The 23,232-nt window shown below is 42.3% G+C and overlaps 1 protein-coding gene and 1 long non-coding RNA gene across 2 annotated transcripts in view; both read right to left on the minus strand.

Moving 5' to 3' along the window:
* PTPRC (protein tyrosine phosphatase receptor type C) overlaps positions 1 to 16,979 on the minus strand; it is a 56,172-nt gene extending 39,193 nt beyond the window's left edge. The window contains exons 1-7 of the mRNA XM_036909451.2: positions 15,359 to 16,979; positions 11,783 to 11,926; positions 10,966 to 11,046; positions 10,001 to 10,027; positions 8,024 to 8,242; positions 6,754 to 6,879; positions 5,475 to 5,621 (exon numbers count right to left, since the gene is read on the minus strand). Of these exons, the coding sequence (XP_036765346.2) occupies positions 5,475 to 5,621; positions 6,754 to 6,879; positions 8,024 to 8,242; positions 10,001 to 10,027; positions 10,966 to 11,046; positions 11,783 to 11,926; positions 15,359 to 15,569 (955 nt within the window). The 5' untranslated portion in view covers positions 15,570 to 16,979. The remainder of the gene's footprint in view (positions 1 to 5,474; positions 5,622 to 6,753; positions 6,880 to 8,023; positions 8,243 to 10,000; positions 10,028 to 10,965; positions 11,047 to 11,782; positions 11,927 to 15,358) is intronic.
* Positions 16,980 to 17,173: 194 nt separating this feature from the next.
* Positions 17,174 to 23,232, minus strand: part of LOC130684991 (uncharacterized) — a 50,323-nt gene continuing 44,264 nt past the window's right edge. Inside the window, exon 3 of the long non-coding RNA XR_008999470.1 lies at positions 17,174 to 18,854. This is a non-coding gene — a long non-coding RNA (uncharacterized LOC130684991). The remainder of the gene's footprint in view (positions 18,855 to 23,232) is intronic.

The raw sequence follows: 23,232 nt of genomic DNA on the forward strand, positions 1-23,232 counted from the left end.
AATTTACATTAAAACACACCCATTTGAGGTACAGTTGGAGTTTTGACAAACATATGCTTCTATCTAACCTCCCTCACAATCAAGCAATAGAAACATTTTCAACATTCCAAAGAAGTCCTTCTGTGCCACTTGGTCAACTCAGCTCCTCCACCCCTACAGACAACCTCTGCACTGCTTTGTTACTACAGATTAAAGGTGTCTTTTCTTCCATTTGATAAAAATCAAACAGCGAGTACCTTTTTATGTCTAGCCCCTTGCACTCAACATTATGTTCTAGAGACTCATTCCAACGGATGCATGTGTCAGCAGTCAGTTCTTTGTATATGTGGATAGTGTTCCATTGCAAGGATGTCCCCCATTTTATCTGTTCATTCAACTGATGGAAATTAGGGTCGTTTTCAGGCTTTTGGCTACTTTGAGTGAATCTGTGAATATATTTGTGCAGAAGTCTTTGTGTGGACATGTTCTTTCCTCCTTGATACATGCCTGGAGTGAAATTTCTGGGTTGTTGCTTTGCATTCGTGCTAATAGTATTGCCAGTCTTTTTAATTTCAGCCATTTTAGTGCATATGTAATGTCATCACCATGTCATTGTTGCTTTGATTGTTGTTGAATATTCATATTGCACCGCATAACTTTGATGTAAGCATTTATCACACCCCTCATTTCAAGCTGTGGTGACAAGTTACTACAAGCCATCACCTCACCTCATCATTGCATCTCTGCTTTGACTAATGAGGTTGAGGATCTTTTTATGTGTTTATTGGCCATTTGCATATTTTCTTTTGTAAAGCATATGTTGAAAATGTTTGCTCATTTTTAATTGGATTAGTTAACATTTTGTTTTGTATTTGGAAGTATTCTTATGTATTCTAGAAAGAACTTCTTTGTGGAAAACATTAACTGAATATTTTTTCACAATGTATGGTTTGATATTTTTTTCCCTTAATGGCTTTATTCAAAGGGCAGGAATGTTTAATTTTGATGAAGTCCAAGTTTTAATTTCTTTTTATTTTATGAATCTTGCTTTTAATGTCTGAAGAAATCTTTGACTACAGTAAAGTAGCAAAAAATTTTCTCTAACATCTTTGTTTAGACATTTTACAGTTTTAGCTTTAGTATTTAGATCTGAAATTTATTTTGAGTTAATTTTTGTGCTTGTTAAGAGATAAGGACTGTTCATTTTTTCCTAGGGAAACTTGGACCATTTGGTGAAAAAATTCTCTTCTCCCCTATTGAATTGCCTTCACACTTTAATTTTTAAAAATTATTTTTTTTCCTGGGATTTCTATTTGGTAACATTGATTTATAAGGACTGATGAGTTTAATATTTAATATCCAAAGAGTATTAAAATTTCCTAGTTATGCTGTAGATGTAGTTTTTATGTAGCTTTATTTTTCTCTGTGCAGTATCGAATTGTTTTAGAGGGTTATTAGGTGACATAGCTTCAGGCAGCTCCCTTAGTCCCCTGCTATCCCTTCCACATGAAATTTCGAAACACCTTTAGTATGTTTTGTCAAAAATTCTATACTATTGCAATTTATAAACAAGTTCAGCAATGTGGCAGTTTGCATGACCAATACAGAAGATCAATTGTATGTCTCTATGCTAAAAATAAACAATCTGAATATAAAATTAAGAAAACACTATCATTATAAACAGGAATAAATTTAAACCCAGGCATAAATTTAACAAAAGACATGCAAGACTTGTGCATTGAAAACTAGAAAATGTTTTTTAAACAAATTAAAGAAGACCTAAACTAATGGATCTACAGATTCAGCACAACCTCTGTCAGAATCCTAGTCGACTTTGTAGAAATTGACAAGTCAATCCTAAAATTCACATGGAATTTCAAGGGACCTATCAGATGTCCAATACAATCATGAAGAAGAAGACAGTTGAAGGATGACTCACTTTCTGAATTCAAAACTCATACAAAGCAACAATAATTAACAGTGTGGTATTGGCATACAGATAGGTAATGCAGACTAACGGGAGTTGAACCAAGAGTACAGAAATAGGCCCATAATTACGATTAATTAAGTTTTGACAAGGTAGCAAGAACATTCAATGAGGAAGTAATAGTCTTTTCAGTGAATGGTTCTAGAACAACTGGGTAGCTATATCAAAAGAATGAAGTTGGAGCCCTATATCACATCATACTAATGTTAACAGATAAAAATACACAAATGATGAAAACATCTGAAGCTATGTTCAAAATCATTAGTCATTAACTCAGATCACAATGAGATACCACATCACACCCAGTGAGATGACTAAAATAAAAAAGACAGACAATAATGAGTGTTGGTGAAGATGTGGAGAAATTTGAACTCCCACACACTGCTGGTGGGAATGTAAAATGATGAAGCCACTTTGGACAACAGATAGGCAATCATTTAAAATGCAAAACATAAAGTTGTCATGTGACCCAAAAATTCCAATCCTAGGTATAAACACAAGAGATATGAAAACATATGCCCACTTAAAAACCTATACCTGAATGTTATCATAGCAGTATTATTCATAATAGCCAAAAAGTGGAAACAACCTTAATATCACTCAACTGATGAAGGAACAAACAAAAAAGGTATATCCATAAAGTGGAATATTATTAGGCCATAAAGAAACAAGTATTGATACATGTTTCAATAGGGATGTGACCTGAAAACATTTGGCTAAGTGAAACAAGCCAGTCACATATTTTTATGATTCCATTTATATGAAATGTCCAGAATAGGCAAATTCATCAAAGCAGGAAGTAGACTGGTGATTGCCTAGGTATAAGGGGTAGAAAGGAAGTGGGAAGTTTCTGCTAACAAACACGGGGTTTCTTTTGGTGTAATGAAATGTTCTAAAGTTGGTTCTGGTGATGATTGTACAACTCAAATATTAAAAACCACTGAATTGTACAATTTAAATGAGAATCATTTAGTAGGTGATATTAAACATTTTTTTTTAGAAACATGGTTTATCTTGCAATGGTCTTGCAAAAATCCTCCCTCTTTCCTGAATGAAATAATATGTAAAATGCTTCAATTGTTATTTTTCTAAGTCTGAAGGATTACGCATTACTGGGATAAATCTTAATATATTTTTTAATCAAGACCTTACTTTTTTAGAGCACTTTTTAGGTTCCCCACAAAATTGAGGGGAAGGTAAAGAGATATCCCATACAGCCCCTGCCCTCACACACATATAGCTTCCCCAATGACCACCATCTGCACCAGAATGGTCCGTTTGTTACAAGTGATGAACCTACATTCACACATCATTATCACCCAGCCTCCATAGTTTACACCGGGGTTCACTCCTGGTGTTATACATTCTATGGGTTTGGGCAAATATATAATATGACATGTATCCATTATTACATTATCATACAGAATACTTTCACAGCCCTAAAAATCTTCTGTGTTCTTCCTATTCATCCCTTCCTCCCCTCCAGCCCTGGCAACCATTGATCTTTTCACTGTTTGCAGAGTTTTGCCTTTTCCAGAATATCATATAGTTGGAACCATGCAGTTTGTAGCCTTTTCATATGGGCTATTCTTTCGCTTAGTAATATCTATTTAAGGTTTGTCCATGTCTTTTCGTGGCTTGGTAGCTCATTTCTTTTTAGTGTTGAATAACGTTCCATTATGTGGATATACTACCGTTTACCCGTTCACCTGTGGAAGGACATCTCAGTTGCTTCCAAGTTTTGGCAGTTATGAATAAAGCTGCCATAAGCATGCATGTGCAAGTTTTTGTTTGGATGTAAGTTTTTGACTCTTTTGAGTAAATCATGCAAGGAGTGTGAGGGATGTGTTCTATGGCCAAAGTATGTTTAGACTCGTAGGAACTGTCACCGTGTCTTCCACAGTGGCGGCACCATTCTGCATTCCTACCAGCAGTGAGTGGAGTTGCCGTTGCCCCACATCTTTGCCAATGTTTGGTATTGCGACTGTTCTGCGTTCTGGACATTCTACTATGTGTGCAGTGGTATCGCACTGTTGGGCAGGTAAGATAAGTGGATGGTGAGTGTAAAGTGTATTGACAGATATTGTACCATATTTTAGTTCCTACTTTATAATACTACCTAGATAAACATCTGCAATTCATATGCCCTAGAAAATCATCCACTTTATCTGATTTCTCATATTTGATGCAAAGTTGCTTTATAATCTGTGAAGTTTATACTGTATTTGTAGTTTTGATTTTCATCCATGGGGAAGGATTGTTTTGTCAGAGGCCTATTTTTTTATTCCTTTCAAAAACAATTCTTTAAATGTGTTAATAAATTCTTAGTATTTTAGTTTGTTCTCTCTTTCAATAATTTTTACTCTGAATTTTAATTTTTCTCCCTTCTGTTACTTTTGCATTTGTTTCTTGTTTTTTGATAAGCACTCTCCACTGATTTTCATTTGATGTATAGCAAAGTGATAAATTTTCCCCTAAAATATCATTGATCTTCCTTAAGGCTACAAAATTCTCCCAAATACATCTATACTTTATTGAAATCTGAGTAGCTGTGTTTCAAAGGCGAATTTAGGCCGTTTATATTTATAGTGACTTTTGTGTGTTTCTGCTGTCTTACCTACCGTTTCTGCTTGGCATCTCATCTCCCCTCCTGCCCACCCCTGTGCCCCTGCCTTCTTCTCCTCCTCCTCTCCCTCTTCTAACTTCCTTTCTCTCTGTCTCTCTCCCTCCTCCACACTTCCTCCTCTTTCTTCTTTCTCATCTTCCTCCTCTAACATGGATTTTTTTAAATTCTGTAACTTGCTTTTATTACTTATAGGCGTTGCTTACAGGCAATCCCATCTATCTCTTTCTTATTTTTTCAGTGGTTACTCATAAATTATTACATATAATAACAGTATTTTTCTAGCAGAACCCTAAATCCAGCTGGAACCTCTGTACTTGCACTGAATCAGAGTGGAATCTTGGTGCTTTCCAACTTCCTACTCTGTTCCTTCTCCCAAATGCTATTATTTTCCAGAATTTTATTTTCCAATTTGTTATTAGTTATTATAGTCTTTTTATTATTTATAATGCCAGTGTTTTAGTAATAGTAATTTAATAATAATTATCATTTGTTACCAATGCTTAGATTTAACACTGTATTTTATTGGCTTATGTGCTCACTTCTGTCAGAGGCAGGATTTGATACAGGGCAGAAGGTGCATGAGGACACCACCAAGGGAACAATGCTACAGGAGGGAATGGGACATGAGTGAACAAAACGGGTCATGAATCTCATAGTTTTGTGTTCACCACAATCTCACAGCAGCCTCTAGTTCACACACACACTTGTCCAAGGCTTGGATCCTCTGTCATTTATTTCAAAATTTTACTTTAAAAATTGATACCAATCCATTATCTGAAACCCTTTCTACAAATCCCTAACATTTTTCTGTGATTCTTAAAGAATCATAAGAACATAAAAAGAGGAGAAATTTTACATATAGATGTAAAATAACACACTTACCTCCAAAATCTGTTTCAATAATTATTTCTTGGCTATTAAATCTATGGTGGTTATAAAGTATTTCTGAAACACAACTGTAATTAGTTTTGGGATGAAGGTTTCCAAATTCAGCCTTTCCGTTCTCAGAGAAATTAGGGCTCGTATTACCTGAAAGGAGCATCACATGTGAGTATGTTAATACAGGATATCATACTTAATCTTTTTAGAATTCATGTCTATATGTACTTAACATACATATTAGATTAAAAACTTAGGCAAATAGTCAAAATAATAAGCAAAAGGTCTTGAAAACTGCTATAATAATGCATGATTTTGAAACGGTCAATTTTAAAGAAAGAATTAGGGAGTATAGTAAATTTGAGAGTGCCTTTGACTGATGGAAGGAGGCGTCAGTTACTGCTCTCTGACCAGAAGCAGAGGGTGTGCCTGAGCCGGCCTCTGCCTCACAGATGCTCTAGACACATCTCTGTCCAGTCACCAGTGCATCATGGGCTCGTTCTTGTGCCCCTAATACTGCTCATATCATAGCCGTGCATCGTTCCCATAAGGAGGAGAAGGTGCCGTGCTCTGTCCTGTGTGTGTGTGTGTGTGTGTGTGCGTGTGTCTGTCTGTCTGTCTGTCTTGCCAAGTACGGCCTAGCAGATGGCTTCATGCCAGGAGGGTGATTCCCCCTCAGTAATTCAAATAAAAAGAAGTAAGAAATCATTAACTCACTAATGCTTAAAAGAAAGCCTATCTTAAGTTTTTCCTCCTGCCCTAGGAACCCAAACATATTCCTAGCAGGACTTACTACTTGATTTCTACTTTTCTCCCACCTAAATGTTCTCAGAGTTGTTTATGAATTGTGTTGGTGGAGGGCTGACCATGGACATTCTGGAATCAAGCCATCTTATATCTGTTTTTCTTTCACCCTGACACTACGTGTGTGACACCCTTCTCAGATAATCTCTTTAACAAGCCTTGTGTATAACAGTCGCCAAGGAAATTCTTGTAAAATCACTTTCAATATTTCAAAGATGATTCTTCAAGGGGAGTATTTGTCTCCTGTGAATTTGAGTGGCATAGGGAATGCGATGGTTCGACTCCAATCGTGTCACAGACGAGAGAGAGAAGGAAAGAAAGGGAGGGAGGGGGTCCTGGGGGGAGCCTGGGAGGTGGGGAGGCAGAAAGGAAGATGCAGGTACAGACAGAGAAAGGGGTGTGTGTGTGTGACAGAATTAGATGGTGTCTAGGACAACTTTCTACCTCCCAAAGTCTCTCATCGATGCTATCTACTTACCACATTTAAACTTGTATGTAATTTTACTTCTATTACAACTGAAGTCCTCTTCCACCCACTTTAAACAAATAGAAGTATTTGCTTTTTCATCCAGTGTACAGTTAGTCAACTGAAATTTGTTAGGATCTGTCAAGAAGAAGATATAGAAACAGATGATCACCATTTTATATTGTGTACCGTGTGCTCAATTAGAGTCACTGAAATGATTCACAATTCAAACTTAGGCAAGCACTTAGATTCCTCTTGAACGAGTCTAATAAGGGTTTTGCATTTCTTGATTATTTGGTTCATTCTTTTTTTAACATCATATTTGGGTAGCATTTCATTTAGAATTTATCTTTTAAAAAATGGAACCCAAGCAAATGTCTAAATAAAATTGCATTTTTCTTTGCATATTTTAAAGCACTCCCTTTTGTTTTCTTATTCCTATCTTCAATGTTTTCATTCGTTCTTTAATTTTTCATTGAATGATTATGACACAGAATATGGGAGCTTCTTTCTTGGGGAATGCAATTTTTTATATTGTCATTTTCCTTTTTTAATAGATAATCTGTTTCTGTAATTTTTTGAGAAAATGAATAAACTAAATGGCATTTTTCAAAAAAACATCAGATTTTAACCTAGTTAAATGTTAATTAATAAATTGATCAATGATCTTTAATGATTAAATGATGTGAGAGAGTTGACAAAGTCACAGCGCCTGAGTCCCTTTCCCAAAGGGCACCCAAGAGGACATGTTTCTGTGGCATCGCGCGCTGCCCTGGCCCCATCTCTCCCTGGGCAGTTGCTGAGCTGGCAAAACCACCCAGATCCCATTAATATAACTACAACTGTCTTTTTTTTTTTTTTTATGAAAAAATGTTCTTTCCACAGACATCACACCTTGACTTTGTGATTTTCCCCAATATATTCCAGACACACTTGTATTTAAAAGGATAAATATGTGCACATATATAGCTAATGACTTAAGTAGAGAAGAAGAAAGCTTGTGGATAATTACGTCTCCGCAGGATAAATTGTACGTGATCTTCACGAACCACTCTGCGAAAGAGGTGGAGAGAGGGCAGAGGGGTAAAACCAGAAGGCTCAGGCGAGTTTACGGTTCTCAGCGAGTTGGGAGGGCAGAAGGCCGCCCCCTGCCCCTGCTCACACGCCGCCTTCCCCTCAGCCCGGCTCTCGCACCTGACGGACATCTGGGACCTAGAACAGCCCACCCTTGGATAGTGTACCGTTTTTGTGAATATACAACTAGAAATCAAGTTGCCCTTACCTGGTGGTACATCCAACATCACATTCTTGTATGGTTCAGCACATAAGTTGCTGTATATAGTAATGTGCTTATGTTCGCATTCTGTCAGGTTGTGGAGCACATTCTTCACACATGCGGCGTTTGTGCAGTTCACGTCGCCCTTGGCATTTAGTCTGGCTCTATAGGACTTATCTTCATAGTTATACTCATAGTCCACAGAGATTTCTGTGAATTTGTCAGCTGAAAGGAAATAACAGAACAGTGAGGTTTCTCATTTTTACTTTTCAGAATGAATAAACTTTCAAAAACATCCAATCATTAACAAGGTATCCCCAGGAGTGTGGAGAGAAGGTGCCGCCAGATTACTCTTTCCCGCCTCCCTTTATCTCCCCTCCCTGCTCAGGTCCGCAGTGCAGATGCTCATATTTGGGTGATCACTGGGTTAATGTCTGTCTCCCTAACTGGACTGCGTACGTGTCCTGTGAAAACAGTCCAGTCTCCTCTGCTCATTGCCACAACTCCAGGTCTCTGCACACAGCTCGTCCCTAGTGGACGCTCCCTAGTCTGAGTCATTTGTTGAATGGATGTACGAATGAAGGATGCCCCTGAAATTTCTTCTTCTTGGTCTAGAACTTCCCTTGCTTTCTAAAATGTAGTTCTTGATTATGTGTTTCTGCAAATTCATGACACATTAATCATGTAAAGACCACAAGCCTCATTATTCCTTTACTTATATAGAATCATTGATAGTGATTTTATTACTATCCTAAGCTCTTTTCTTAGCATCATCTCACAGTTTCACATTTGTTAAAATAAATCCCGTTGATTGGTAAAAATATCTTTTCAAGAAATATTAACTACTCATCTTTTAACCCAACAAAAATCATTAAGCCCTTTTTATGTTTAAGACACTGTCCCAAGCCTAGGAATACAAATGATCAGCTTTTAGAAGTGGGAAGTGGAGCCAGACACAGGCACGAATATCAGAAGACATGTAAACACCTAAAAGAAGATTATACACAAAATAATACAGGAGTAAAGAGGGAGAGAAATCCACTCAGACTGCAGGGATAGGAGAGGCTTCCCGAAGGAGGTGGCTCAGTTTGCACTTTAAAACTGAGCAGGACAGAGAACCATGGACGCGGCAGATGGGAGTGGGTGCAGATGGGGTGGAGCTTGGGTCAGAGGACGCTTCCAGGCGAGCAGAACGAGCACAGGACGGGAGGAAACACGGCGCGCTGGAGAGACTGAGAGCGGCTCCGTGTTCCTTAAGCGAAGAGCACGGAGAAGCGACAAGGCAGGAGCCTGATCCCAAACAGTCACACTGACCAAGGAGACGCTCGGACACGCATCTTCACAGTAAACATACAGAGAGCCGCCGAAGGCAGGCACCTCAGCCGTGAGGTTCAGAAACATCCGGGGAGAGAGCCCGGGCGTGAGCAGGGACTCTGCTTCCCCCGACAGGGCAGGAGGAAGATGGGGGCGGGATGGCTGCAAACTGTCTCAAGCTTCTGCTTTGAGCCGAACTTGATGAGACAGAGAGACAGAGACAGACAGAGACAGAGAGACAGAAACAGAGACAGAGAGACAGAGAACAAGAGAGAGAGAGAGAACAAGAGGGACAGAAGCAGATCATTTTCTTCTTGATAAGCCTTGAGGTCTTATCCACATTTACATTTGTCATTTCACAGAATCCCTGCCTCTGCCCCCACCCCAAATGAACTTGCTATTATTCCATTTCATAAATACCCAAACTTAAGTGGTTTCACCAAAGTTGTTCAGCTAGCAACCATTAATCTGGGCACTCAAAACTGGGTCTGAATATGATATCAAAGCTCCTTGGCCCTGAAGGACACAGGCTCTTCAGATTTTGGAGCTTATCATTGGTGAGAAATTAAAACTAGTAAGTTTAGCTCGGTAGTGGGTGTTGGCAGCTCAGAAATAATTAAGCGCTATTCTACAATGATATATGCGGCCTGTAGGTATAAACAAACTTACCACACGATTGCTTAGGTGTAGTAGGAGCTGTAAAGGAAGAAAAGAGCATGCAAATTTAAAAAATTTCATTTTAGAGTATCTCTGCAATAGTCACTTTAGGAATGGGCGTTTACAATGTTTCAATTTCAGAAACTGTAATGTTCATAGAGTTGGGTTATCAGATAATGCAGGACGTACAGTACCTAGTACAGTGTTTTAATCGCAAAACTCCAAATATTATACACTAACGAGCTAGTGGTTCAAGCCACTTTCATGAATTTACCCAATAAACATGACTGTGATCATAATCATATTAGGACTTTTGGGGCACACATCTGGTTATGAAGCCAAAAACATTTTAAAGGCCCATATGCCCTCAATTCCTCTCAAATTAGTTGAAATGCTTATACCCTTTAGAGTTCTGTTTATACCTTTGTTTAAAACAAAAACAGAACATGGCAAGGGCCACTTCACTCTCCTGTGGAACCTGTAAGCTCTTCGCACACATTCTAGACCCGGGGTGACAGGTCACTCTCTGCACAAACTGAGGCGTATCTCGGTGAGCCTGTCTCCCTGAAGAACAGGAGCCCCGGGAGCACCTGTCTGCCTCTCACCCCTCGGAATGCATAGTCCACTTGGCACAACTGTTGTTCTTCATACTGAGACCTAAACCCGCTCTTAGAGGAATATGTTCTAGTATATATGATCATTTCTCTACATGTCTCCCTGCAGCACACGACTCCTGGGGCATGTGACTGCAGCGACACGACAGGCCACCGCCCCAGTGCTGGGCCCTCATCTCAGCTGCTGCGCTGCCAGTCTTGGCCTTTCCAGCTGACGGCCGTTCCACAGCCTTCACGGCTAGAACACGCCATAGAACCCCTTAAAGAAAGGAGCCCGGGATGAAGCTAACAGAGACCCTTCTGTGAGCACACCCCTGGCTCGGGGTGCTGGTGTGGCTGCATGACTGGGGGTAAGGTTGTCACCTATTGTTGTGGGGGTGTCTGTGAGGAGAGTGCCGGCTGCAAGGCTCAGAGTGGGTGATGCAGGGGTGGGAAGGCTCAGATCTGCAAGGAAATGAACAGAAGAGTAGAAGTTAATGACCTCCTCATACTGAAAGGCCAGGGAACACTCCTGAGCAACAGCAATTCCCTGACCCAGCCTTTGCAGTAGGAGCCCTCGTTTGAATTCACACTTGCTTGTTTTTAAAATAAGGATCAAAGACTTATCTGCAAATAAACTAATGATCTACAAAGATGACTAACAGTTCAAATGGTCTGAGCTTGGCACTGTACAAGTTCAGAGAAAACTGTGCATTCCTCAGTGGAATCCTTACCTGCTGTGCGGTCACCCCCGGCCTGCTCCTTCCCTTCCAACTACAAGTCTCCTCACTTTAACTGCGGAAAGGATGCTACTTACTCTTTGTAACACTCAGATCAGTCCCATGAAATGATTATTCCATTTTTACAGAAGGGAAACAGATGCACAGCAGTTATGAGTGACTTGTGCTAATGTCAGCTAGAAAGCTAAGGAGGCTGGATTCGATCCCAGGGCTACATGACGTCAACGTCTATTACCTTTCCCCTTTGCCATGAACTTCTGCAATCTGCATGCTACAATGAAATATGCCCAGAAAAAGCTCACTGGTATGTTTCTTTTGCATAACTTAGTATCAATCTGTGAAAATGTGTGAAACAGGAAATGTGCAAATAACAGTTGGTGTGAAATAAAATTGCTGCCTTGAACTTTCAGTTTCCATTTCCTTATCTGTAAGCCGAGGCACCTGAAGCTTCATAGTCAAACCTGAGGAGTTGGCGGTGCTGGGGGTGCTGGGGGTGCGTGAAGGTGAAGCAGCAGAGCTGGTGTGTGCAGGGCTGAGGGGGGCTACCGGTGTGGAAGTTGTGTCTGTGAGCAAGGTGCTGGATGGAGTCCTCTCTTCCGGAACACCTGCAATCAGAAAAGCCATCAGCGCCGTCACCCACCAGTGCACGCGAGGGCAACGACCGGCCAGCCAGCACGCACAGGGGAGCGAGCTAAGGCCGCCGCTCCACACCTCTGCTGTTCCACCACGCGTGCGCTCTGCCAAACCAGACAGAACACAGCAAGGTTCACCGGGAGACTGGTTTAAGGCAGACAGCTCAAAACCTATGCAGCTTTGTAATCAGAACACAGACTTAAAAAGCATTTGAGACCCCAGAAGATGGCCCGACAGCCCAGGGAGGCCGGGCCTCCTGGCCGAGGGCCGCCTCGGGCGGTACTGGGAATGCCCCAGGCGATACTGTGGGGAGCTGGTTGGCGGTGCTGAGACTGCCCACGTGGATGGAAGCAGAGCTCTGCGTGTACAGGCGGCGTTCAAGTTGGCACAGGAGGAAGTGCGACCTGCCGCGTGCGGAGTGCCCCACGCGGTGGGCCTCTCTGGGGAGAAAACCCTGGGGGCAGCTGCTTAGTTCTAGTTTTCTTAAAATAGAGCTGAATGGGCTCCTGATGGCACAGCTGCTGGGCTCAGCATTCTCCTTCCTTTCCGGCGGAAGTTTTTTCCAATGCTACTTTCACTATGTAGAATCTGCTTGCCAGGAAAAATCAAACTGATTTAGAACCAAAAGCACTTCCATGTGACACCGACATCATTCCCTTACTTTACAATCACATCGGGACTAAGTGGTACAGAATCAAGCGTGGTGGCCGAAGAAACTGCACACATCAGGTTTGGTTGGGACTTTTCGTTGTCAAGCTTCAAAGCATCTAATGCATGTCACCACTTCCCCCAGAGGTCCCACCCAGCATCACGGCGCGAGCAATCAAGGTGTCTTAACTGGGTGCCTACTAGACCACTAGCACTGTGCTCGTTGCCACGGCCAAAGCAAGAGAAATACACACTGGCCCCGTTTGAGCTCGTCTGTCGGGGTCCCTGGGGTCATCGGTTTGGTGATATGAGATACATCTTCTGTTTGCAGAGAGATCCTCGGTGGTTCAGCCCGGTGACCGCACGCATGCACACTCCGGATACAGCTCTGATGCCGGCATCCTCCAGTTACCAGCTGGGTACCATCCGAACTTCACACGCATCCCTTAGAAGTGAAGCTGCATCTTCCAAAATTCCGAGGTTCTCAGCTCAAATTGAACTAAACCGTAGAAGAGAATGAATGACATGAACCCCAGGTCTTAGTACCAGATCGTCAGAGGAGGGGTCCGACAGAACAAGGAGGGGAGCCGCAAGGTTTATCCTTTTCCTTTAAAAAGCATGTAGAGAACAGGACCGGCCTCTGCGAAGCCTTGAGCCCAGCGGCGCCCGTCTCGAGCCGGGCCCTGCGCTCTCTGCTGCCCCCCCTTCCACGGCCCGTCCTCCTCGCCCGTCCCGGAGCCCCTCGTGCTCTCGCTCCGCCCAGGTCCCCCCACCCTCTCCAAGTTCCCGACCTTCTCTCCTCCTACGAAAACTACTTTCCCCTCGTGTGGGTGACCTCAGCGGCGGCTTGGCAGTGGCATCTATGATCATGATCAGATGAATTAATCCTAATAGATTTCAGTCGGTGCAATTAGCCGCAGTGAGAGGAAGAATCCAGCGGCGGAGCAAAGCAGACGCGTTCAGGCAGCGAGGGGCCCCGCAGGCCTGCCGCCCTCGGTCACTTTACAGCCCCCGCCGTCCACAGCTTGGAATCTCCAGGTCTCCGCACGAGGTTCCCAGGCAGCGGGGTCGGACGGCGGGGGGCGGGGCGGTCCTCTGGCCGCGTGTGGGGCCTGGTCTGTGGCCCGCCTGCTGTCTTCCGACGCCCAGGAACGGGCTGAGCACCCGCACGCAGCGGCGAGTCCAGCTCCCCGGCCGACCTGCACGCCGCCTGCTCCCGCTCGGGCGGCCGGGCGCTCAGGCCTCGGGGGCGCGGGCGTGCGGTTCCCCAGCCGGGAACACGCGTCCCTCCCGGGCTGAAAACGGCGTCGGGACGTGATGCAGCCGCTGACCTCGGAAGGCAGGGGAGGGACGTTTTGCGCTGGAATGATGGACAGAGACTCTGGAGAGAGTGAGTCTTGGCGTTTGGGAATATGAGCATCAAGTATTTTTTCCAGTTTTTGAAAATGCGATGTAACTGTGGTCACGATTCCTCGGCGCCCTCCCTGCCGTGGGGGGCTGCTTGCTGCGCCCTCCGCGCCCGCCCTCTGCGCAGGGCCCTCCGGCCCCTCTGAGCCTCCGATTCTGCGACAGCCCCACACACTGAAGGCCGGACCTCCCTCGGGAGGCAGAGCGGGGAAAGGATCCCCCAGTCTGCAAGGGTCTCTTACAAACCACACAGACAGGGAGAAACAGCAAAATGCGCCAGACAGTCACAGACACCTACCCAAGACATACGAGAGCCAGAAGGTATATGCAAACGGGATCTGCATTATGGCAAATCTTAGACAATGGAAATCAAAATGAAATAATTTTAACTATTATACTGGCAACATTTAAAAAGACTGAAAATACCTACTGTTGAAAAATAAGTGGGGACATGTTTGCATGCCCTCACCCACTGGCCGAATCAAATGCCCGGAGTCTGGACGATCTACCACCATGGTTAAAATGCTATCTTTAGAGAGTAGGATTTGGGGAGATAATAATTTCATTGTGTGTGTGTAAAGTGTACATGAAATACATTATACACACACACACTTGCATATCGATGTTTTGCGACTTATGTGCCGAATCTAAACTAATGTTCAACAGGGTGAGCAAATCAGTGATGTGCTGGGATTCTGAGGAGCCCTGGTGGTCTTCTTTTGAGAAAAACAGCCCCCACATCACTCTGATGGTTTGCTGCGAAGGCCCCATGACCTTGAATTCCACCACCAGTACTCACAGCCTTGACTACCCAACTGAGAAAAACCCCACGAATATCCCTGGAAGAAGTCCAGATAACAAAGCTGGATTATTAATCTTCAGTGTGGCTTTTCTAAAACATAAATTGTCTGCTCCAATAACCTTCTGATATTGAGAATCTGGAATGAAACAAAGGAAGAGTACTTTGGGGGGTCAGCCAGGGAGGCCCAGCTGGGCAGAGTCCTGCAGCAGGGTGATCTGACCTGTCAGGGCCGCAGAACAGCACGGTGGCCGGAGCCGCAAGAGGGGGCAGAGTGTGCCCACCAGAGGGGAGTGGGGAGATGGGCTCCCTGGGGTTAGTTAGGGGGCATCCCTTCTCCCCACCCCATCTCCCTGACGAGCATCCATGACGTCAGTCACCCAGTATTTCACAGCACCTAGCTGTCCTACGTTTCATATGCCAGAATGCAATCACATATACAGAAACTCCAACAAAGTATAAAGAAAAATTGTTCTGGTAACTTAAGAATTCAAAACAAAAAAGAGACACATTTCCCCAACCCCACATCAGTGAACCTCTCTGTGCCAACCTGTCACATCAGCAATACTAGCGTTTTCCAAAGAGCTCAGGGGCACTTCAGTGGAAGTAATGTCTGGGGTAAGAGGAGACGTGGTCTCTGAGGAGTCATTTCCTCTTTCTGAGGTGCTTGTGGGTGAGGATGCAGTGGTGTGAGCAGGTAAGGGGCCATCTGGAGGTGCAGTACTGGACTTTTCTGTTCCATTCAGTCCTGTTATATCCATGGGAGACAGAAGGAAAACATAAATATGTGAATCATCTCCTGAAACATATACTCATCTGAGTTAATTAACTCCCTATACACACCATACAGATATGATGGATAGTATTTGCCTGTATATAGTGTGTATGTGAATATTTGTAAGTGCATATACATACAGACATATTATGTACATACCCATGCATGGATAAAATACAGATGCCTACAGACGTGTAGACATACTGTCTAGACTTAGTTATAAAACAAGTTGCAGAATAGTGGCTAAAGATAAAAATAGGGAAACAAAGTTGAAAACAGCTATTCCCTGCCCTCTGCCTGCTGGGTTCTCAACCACCCAAAGCAACTGGATTCAGAAGAATGAAGCACAATGCATAAAGAGAATTAAAAGAGATTGTAAAAGACTTATCAATGAAGAAAAAAATAGAGGTAGATGAAGTTGGGAGTAGATTACTAGGAAGGCTAGGGTTCCAACAGTAAAAAAAAGATTAAAGTTCTATATACACACTGAATTTTTATTTTAATAACTCAAATCCAAGCAAAGCAAAGACTGGAAAACAAATTTCAAAAATGACCCAGTCTACGAAAATGTGTTTTCAAAAGAAACACGATTTGAGATACACTGAAATATCATTTCCACAGTTTGAATTCACTTTAGAGAAGAAAAATGGGACAAGGTGCTGGTGCAACAGGAACATGCCGAGCTGACAGGAGCTTACAAAGGGTGAAGGCCTCCTGTGAGGCGGAGCACCACCACGTATTAAAGGACTTTCAGGGTTTTTTGTGCTCTCCTACTGAGAAAGTGTAATTCTTTACAAAAGAATGGGGAGAATACACCAAATTTGTATCTTAAAAAAAAAAAAAAACCCCACTGTGATCTCTGGATATTGGGATTATCCAGAAATTGAAAATGTCTCCATTTTCTATGTTTAACGTGATTCATTTCTGTCAATAGCAAAATTTGTGTTTTCAATACTTAGTGAAAAATTGTGTTACATCGTAGGCATATTTTATGAATTCAGTCCAACCGGACTGGGTAAGAAGGAACAGCATGAAAATGGCGAAGGCGAGAATGGGAGGACCTAGAAAGGGGGCAGAAGTGACACAGTCCTGGCTTCATTCATTTATGTTGAAGGTAAGTGGAAACCAACTTTCACTAAATACAGATAAAAACCATCTAAGCAAGCCATGGGGAGATGCCCCCGTGCAGGGCACACGGAACACTGCCCGACTGCTACGTGACTGCAGAAATCCAAAGTGATAGTGTGGTTGTTCTGTGTTATTTTCCAAGGAAGAACTTCAACCTCTGGAATTTCATAACCTAATAACTCACAAATAAATATGTTCACTAACCAACTGATAATTACATAGCAACACACCCAAGTACATAAAAGGCAAGGAGCCACTTCCCGTCTTCTGCATGAAACCATCATCTACCTTCGCCTTCTCTCACCTGCTCGATGCTGCTGGAAAGAGGGAAGGGGGACAGGAGCAAAGCCAGAGGTAGGAAGGAAGACAGGGAGAGAGGCGCTTAAAGTTCTGTCCAGTAGCATTAATTCACTTTCACTGTTACAGACGGCCAATCATTAGCTTGTTGTTTTTAGGAAACTGAAGTTTGGTGTTGGCAGGTTTCCAATGACCCCTTTTGCTCTGAAAGAAATCTTGCAGCATATTTCCTTTATCAGCACCCCCAGTCTTTTGTTAGACTCGAATTACAAAGAGACTAGAGGAAAATCACTCTGAGTTCCCGCCAGGACAGCCCTGTCCCGCCTGAGGAGGAGCGTTCCTGGGGGTGACCTGGAGTCAAACAACTTCAGTCCAGGGCGTGTGGAGAACAGGTGTTGGGAGGATCACCCTCCTGTCTAGAAGCCTTAATATCCTTGCATACAACTTAAGCTCAGTGCACGTTCCTAAGTTCAATAAGTAATATTTTATTTAGGATTAGAAAACATGCTTCAGATGCTGACATGCACTGTCCTCACGCTCTTGCCTCGGAGGTGCTATGAGTTTCCATTGATGACGTTCTCACTGGCCCCATGTCTGGGAGAGACATTTGGGTCCTCAGTGTGGGTCACTGTCTTGACTTACCTGGTTTCATCATTTGGAGGCTTCTTATAAGAGAGTCAGTACAGAGATGTGGAAACGCTCTCAACAAGGCTATGAGTCAGTTACCATTTTAAACATTCACTCCCCATTCCACCCCAGTCCCATTCCCCTCCTGCAAAAATAAGCAGGTTATAGGGTTGCGATGAACTTTGCTATGAAAGGTAGAGATGCTAAGTCCCACGTGAAGACGTGGCATAAACCCATCCTAGTCCGCAAGGCATTATTGACTTTCATACGTTTATAAGACCTCACTGCCATATTACAAAACTATAAAATTCTAATACCATATCTTTTAAAACATAAGAGAATATGCTCCTTTGCAGATTCAGGTGCTTTCTGTTACTTTTTGCATAGTTCTTAGTTTCCATAGTTCAGAATGAATTTTCATTTAACTATAAAAATAATTCCTTTAATAACCCAGTTCTCAGAACATTTTAAATGTGCATTTCAAGTGACAACTGAGCCCTGCAGTCATGAAATCAGACTTGCCTTGATGCATAACCGCCAGCTGTACGATCGATCAGGAAATCAAAATACATTTTCAATTACATTCAAGTGATGTAGTTAATTTTTAAGAGCTACAATCTGACTTGTCCCTCTCATTTTATATGGTAGATGTAAGAATTTATTTATTCATTGCTTAAATTTAATTAATCTCAGGATTAGGACATTTCTTAAGACTATTCAGTGTGAGAGCAGAATTGGGAAATGATTATTACAAAATATCTTAATAGTCTCGAAGATTTTCTTTTGAAAGAATATATGTCTGCATGTATATATATATATATATATTTAGAATGACAATTTCTCAGATAATTCCTTAACCCATTCTTGACCTATAAAATTTTATGATATAACTTATTTGTAGTGTTAACATTTAAAAAGAGATGGAATCCTACCATGCCATTTACTGTCAAGTTTAAGAAAATCTATAATTTATACACAACAATACTTATATAAATAGTATGTTTAGGTAGTAATCAAACTATATCTTATAAGCAGGAATATTAAAAACAAGAAAATGTCAAGAATCATCCATAATTATTGTTTCTCCTTATGAAATCATTCCATTAGATAATAATAGAAAATTCTAACAACATTAAATATACAAACTTTGCAACAAAAATAAAGTAAGTAAAATGCAAATATTAATTCTTACCAGTACTGGGCACATGTGAAGTTTGCCCTGCAAAAACGGAAACAAACATCTCTTAGAATGCTTCATATTTCATACATATGCATGTAAATAAGAGTTAGATTTATATATATAAATACACATATCTCTATGTTAGCTGACATTCACAAAGTGGCAAATTTCAATGCTTTTTACCTCAATGAAACTTACAGTCCTTCTCTTAATGTCATGTTTACAAAGCCCATGTGTGTCAAAACAATGTTATTAGTTTTGAATTCTCTGGTAAAATAAAAATAATAAAGCTACTGGAATAAATTTCAAGCTTGCAAAAGACTTTGGAAGGGCTTTTGGAAAATTTTTTTCCCAAATGCATTCATCTATTTAGGTAATGATTATTTACTGAGTACGTACTATGGGGTAAGCATCATGTCACATCTTAGGGACATAGTATGAACAAAACACAGAAATTCCCCATCCCCTGTGAGCTCAGTTCAGCGTGAGATACAGATAAAATAAAATAAAAAGCCTTAGAGCGTGGTGGCCCATGAGACAAAATGTGCTTATAAAGGCACATAGGAGGTCACGGAGTGTGGACTTCCAGGGTTGGTGGCTGGCTGGTGGGGGTGTGAGGTGCTGCTTGGATACGTTAAGCGGTGACCTAAAGGATTCAGGAGGGCTAGCCTAGTCCTAGAGGAGTAGGAAGTCGGGGTTCATCTCACGAGCTTCGGGCAGCCCCTTGGGAGGGGATCTCGGCCTCGGCCTGGCCACGCTGCGGGATGGAGAAGAAGCCGTCGGAGGGGAAGCTGGGGGCAGGGAAGCCAGGAGGCTCAAGCGGAAAGGAAGAGATGATGTCCCACGTGAAGAAAATGTACCAAAGAAAGAAAAAAGGCAGGGGTGAAGCAATGACCCAGGAAACGCGTGGGAAGCAGGCACGAGGGCGTCGCAGCCTTGGGAGGCGAGGAAGGTGGAGAAGGAGTGAAAAGGGAATGGTCAGCAGGATGGCGCGGCGAACCCGGGGGCCCAGCGGGCAGGGCTGCAGACTCAGGGGTGCGCCCGGGGCTCCGCGGGAACCGGCGGCGGTGCTGGGCGCGGGGGCGGGTGGCTCGGGACGTGCGTCTGGGCCCTGGCGACAGGCCAGCCGTCGGGGCGGGGGGACCCCCAGCTTACACGATAGGGGGGCCCAGGCTAGAACCCCTAGGCTAAGTACTGAAGTGACCTCACCCTCTCTGCAGGAGGGGCACCGGAGTCAGCAGGGTGCAGAGGGCCGCGTGTTTCTAGAAGGAAATGGCTGGAATCCGGGAGATGAGGCCCGCCCGGGTCCTCGGACTGTCCCCGGGCTCGGCAGGAAGGTGGGGAGGCCGGTGTCCCCGAGAGGGAAGGGTCAGTCTGCAGTGGGTGGGACGTGTGCGCATCCCGTCTTAGCGGATGACCTTTAAAGGCACCGTCAAGTCCCCCCGAGTGACCGGCCGCTGATGACAAGGACCGGCGTCGGGTGGTGGACGCATCCGCAGCGCTGATCACCTTCCAGCCTTGAGATTTTATTTTCCGAAGACAAACTGGTCTGAAAATATTTTCTGACCAGCAGAGAGGTGTGACCCGATATTCTTCCATGACATTCCCTGGTTTTCCCTTGAAATAAAATGTATTTTTGTACTGTATATATATTGTGTATAGTATGTAGAATGTGTGTAATTATTTAAATACATATTTTCTTATTTTGTCATTATAGTTCTCCAATTTTTCTTAATCATTCATATTAAGTATTGTTTTTGATTTACATTATTTGCGTTTTGTTCCCTCTTTTGCTCAGCTTTCATCTTTCTATCCATATAAAATACCATTTTTATATTTTTATTTTGTTTTTCCTGTTAATAGTTTTCCCTCTCCTGTCATATATTTTTCTTTCCTTGTAAGTTAAGTTCTTGGAATTGTTTTGAATTGCAAAAGAATATGAACAGTTAGATATCAGTATAGCAGTAAATAACTGCTCTTGTGTTTTAAGTGAAAGGAAAAATAACCTTCATGGTAATTGTTTGTAAAGAATTTAGCATATTGCTACATTCAAAATATGCAAGTTAGTTTGAGTGTGTGAACACATTTCATATAATACAACTCTCCTCTTTATCTGAGAAATATATGAGCTTTTAAATACCTGAAACTATTTTGATATTCTTCTTCTCGATATAAACGTCTGATTCACTGGAACTTCGAACAAGTTAATTCTCATTCAGTTGGGTTCAGAAAATATTTATGGTTCTGCTGGTATGCTATTAGGTGCTGAGTTCAAGTGTCAAAAAACATGGTCTTTTATCCTGGAAAAACTTTTAATCCGGTAGTTTACAGATATTTGGTCATAGATGTGCTAGATTGCAGCTGACGATGAAAATGCCTTCCGCCTCATCAGAAGGGGAGGCGGGGGGAGGGAGGCAGCCACAGCTGGGCATCTCGGAGTCCTGCATGTAGTAAGTGGGCGGGAATGATTGCTGACTGATCTGGGGCATCCAAGGTGCAAGGGAGAAATCAGACAGGTCCCCAAACTACAGCTTTGGTAGAAAAGCCAAAAGCAAGCATAGCAGCCCATGGGGCAGAGACCACATGTCTCCCAAGAGGGACGGAAGCTGACCCACCGATGAGGATAAAAGAGAGGCAGAGAAAAGAGGAATCCTGGTGTCGCCTGCGCCAGCTCCGTCACTGACGCCACCACCACTGAGCCCTACTGTCCTGATTCATCAGTTCATTGTCCCCAAAATAGGGGCTACAAATTATACAGAACACTTCATAAAAAGGAACTACGATTCATCACATATTTATTATGCAAACAAGAACAGCAATGCTGGGACAGTCAGCCAGCTATTTCTTTTGTGACACAAGACCAGGAAGACAAGAGAAACTGAGCTAGAGATGTTCCCAGCTGGCGGACCGGCCCTCAGACCACACACAAACGCGGTGTCTCGGAGATACCACTTCAATTACAGCTGGTTCAAAAGCAACTGAGTTTTTCTTTAAGGAAATAGGTGATATACAGTATTTTAATGTGAGCTTTGAGAAGGAAAGCATGGTAAATTACCAAAGTGGAGGAGACAGTTTCTAGAGCTGTATCTTTTTAAAAGAATAATTCAGACGTGATATTTTATTATTATTAATTGCTAATATGTATTGAGAAGGACTGGGTGCCAGGCACTATACTAAGTGCTTGGCTTTTGTTTTCTCTCTTAGGCATCACAGAGAGCCTGTGAAGCCCAGAGAAGCCCGGTGCTGTGGCTCTGCTCCCGAGGCCAGTACCTGCTCGTCCGGGATTCTCTGCACCTGTCACACTCTGCAAGTCACACTCTTGACCTGAACCTGCTTTTCTCATTACCTGTCCTACCGCCTCTCCTCTAACCCCTGTGCTTTCAGCACAGAAATTCTCTTAGCAGGTGTTTTAGGTTCCATAGACGTTGTTTATTAAAAGCTCATAAAGTAGGTAAAAAAATCTTGATCAGAATTGGACTACAAAGTAAATGGTTAATAGTGTTACAAATGCTAAAAGAAACTATAGACTGCTGAGTGCCCTATGTATGGTACTAATAATACAGAAAACTCCGAGGTCCATCAGTTTAATGAATTAGAGTATCATTTTGACATTAAGTCAAATAAACTGCAATAACATCAAACAAAAGTGCTACCACTCACAGACCTCTAGTTTGTCTGAGAATAGGTGTCTGGAGCTCAAGAATAGAATAGTAGCAATAATAATAAAAATAAAAAATAAAATAATATAATATATAAATAAATAAAAATAAGCACTTATTTTTTAAATATCAATCAATAAAATAATAATAAATAAATCTATATATTTATATATCTGTATCAATATTTCTATATATTTCTGGTCTAAACATGGCCTTGTTCAGCATTTCCCCAAGTCCTTTAATCTTCAATGTGAGAAAATTTAAGATTTATGGAAAACAACACAATAACTAAAGATCGAACACATTTTCTTCTATGTTCATGCTTACATCCCATAAAGGCTTCTCAAGTTGAATATGCACTTTCTTTTGCAACTTTTTATCTCAGAATCTGATTCTAAATTCTCCCACTTAGTGATTTTTAGGCTACATTAAAATACTGTAGCATATCTCAAGTTTATTTCATTTTCTTTATTCAGAATTACACACACACACACACACACACACACACGCACAACCTTTTATCTTTTTGTAAGAAAATTTCAAGCCTTCAGCATCACAGCTTAGACTCAGTGTAAGACTAAAAATTTTTGTCCTCATGGTCACAAAATCCCTATTAGCAGATTTGCGGCCACAGGAGCACTTTCACTCAACATGATAAGTCACAGGAAAATATCTGGGCTCTCAGAAAAATCTATGACCCTAAAATAAAATTTGAAGAATGCAAGTCACTCCCAAATTTAAGCTGATGTCCTTGAGAA

The sequence above is a fragment of the Manis pentadactyla genome, chromosome 9 (assembly GCF_030020395.1).
Source record: "Manis pentadactyla isolate mManPen7 chromosome 9, mManPen7.hap1, whole genome shotgun sequence".
NCBI lineage: Eukaryota > Metazoa > Chordata > Mammalia > Pholidota > Manidae > Manis > Manis pentadactyla.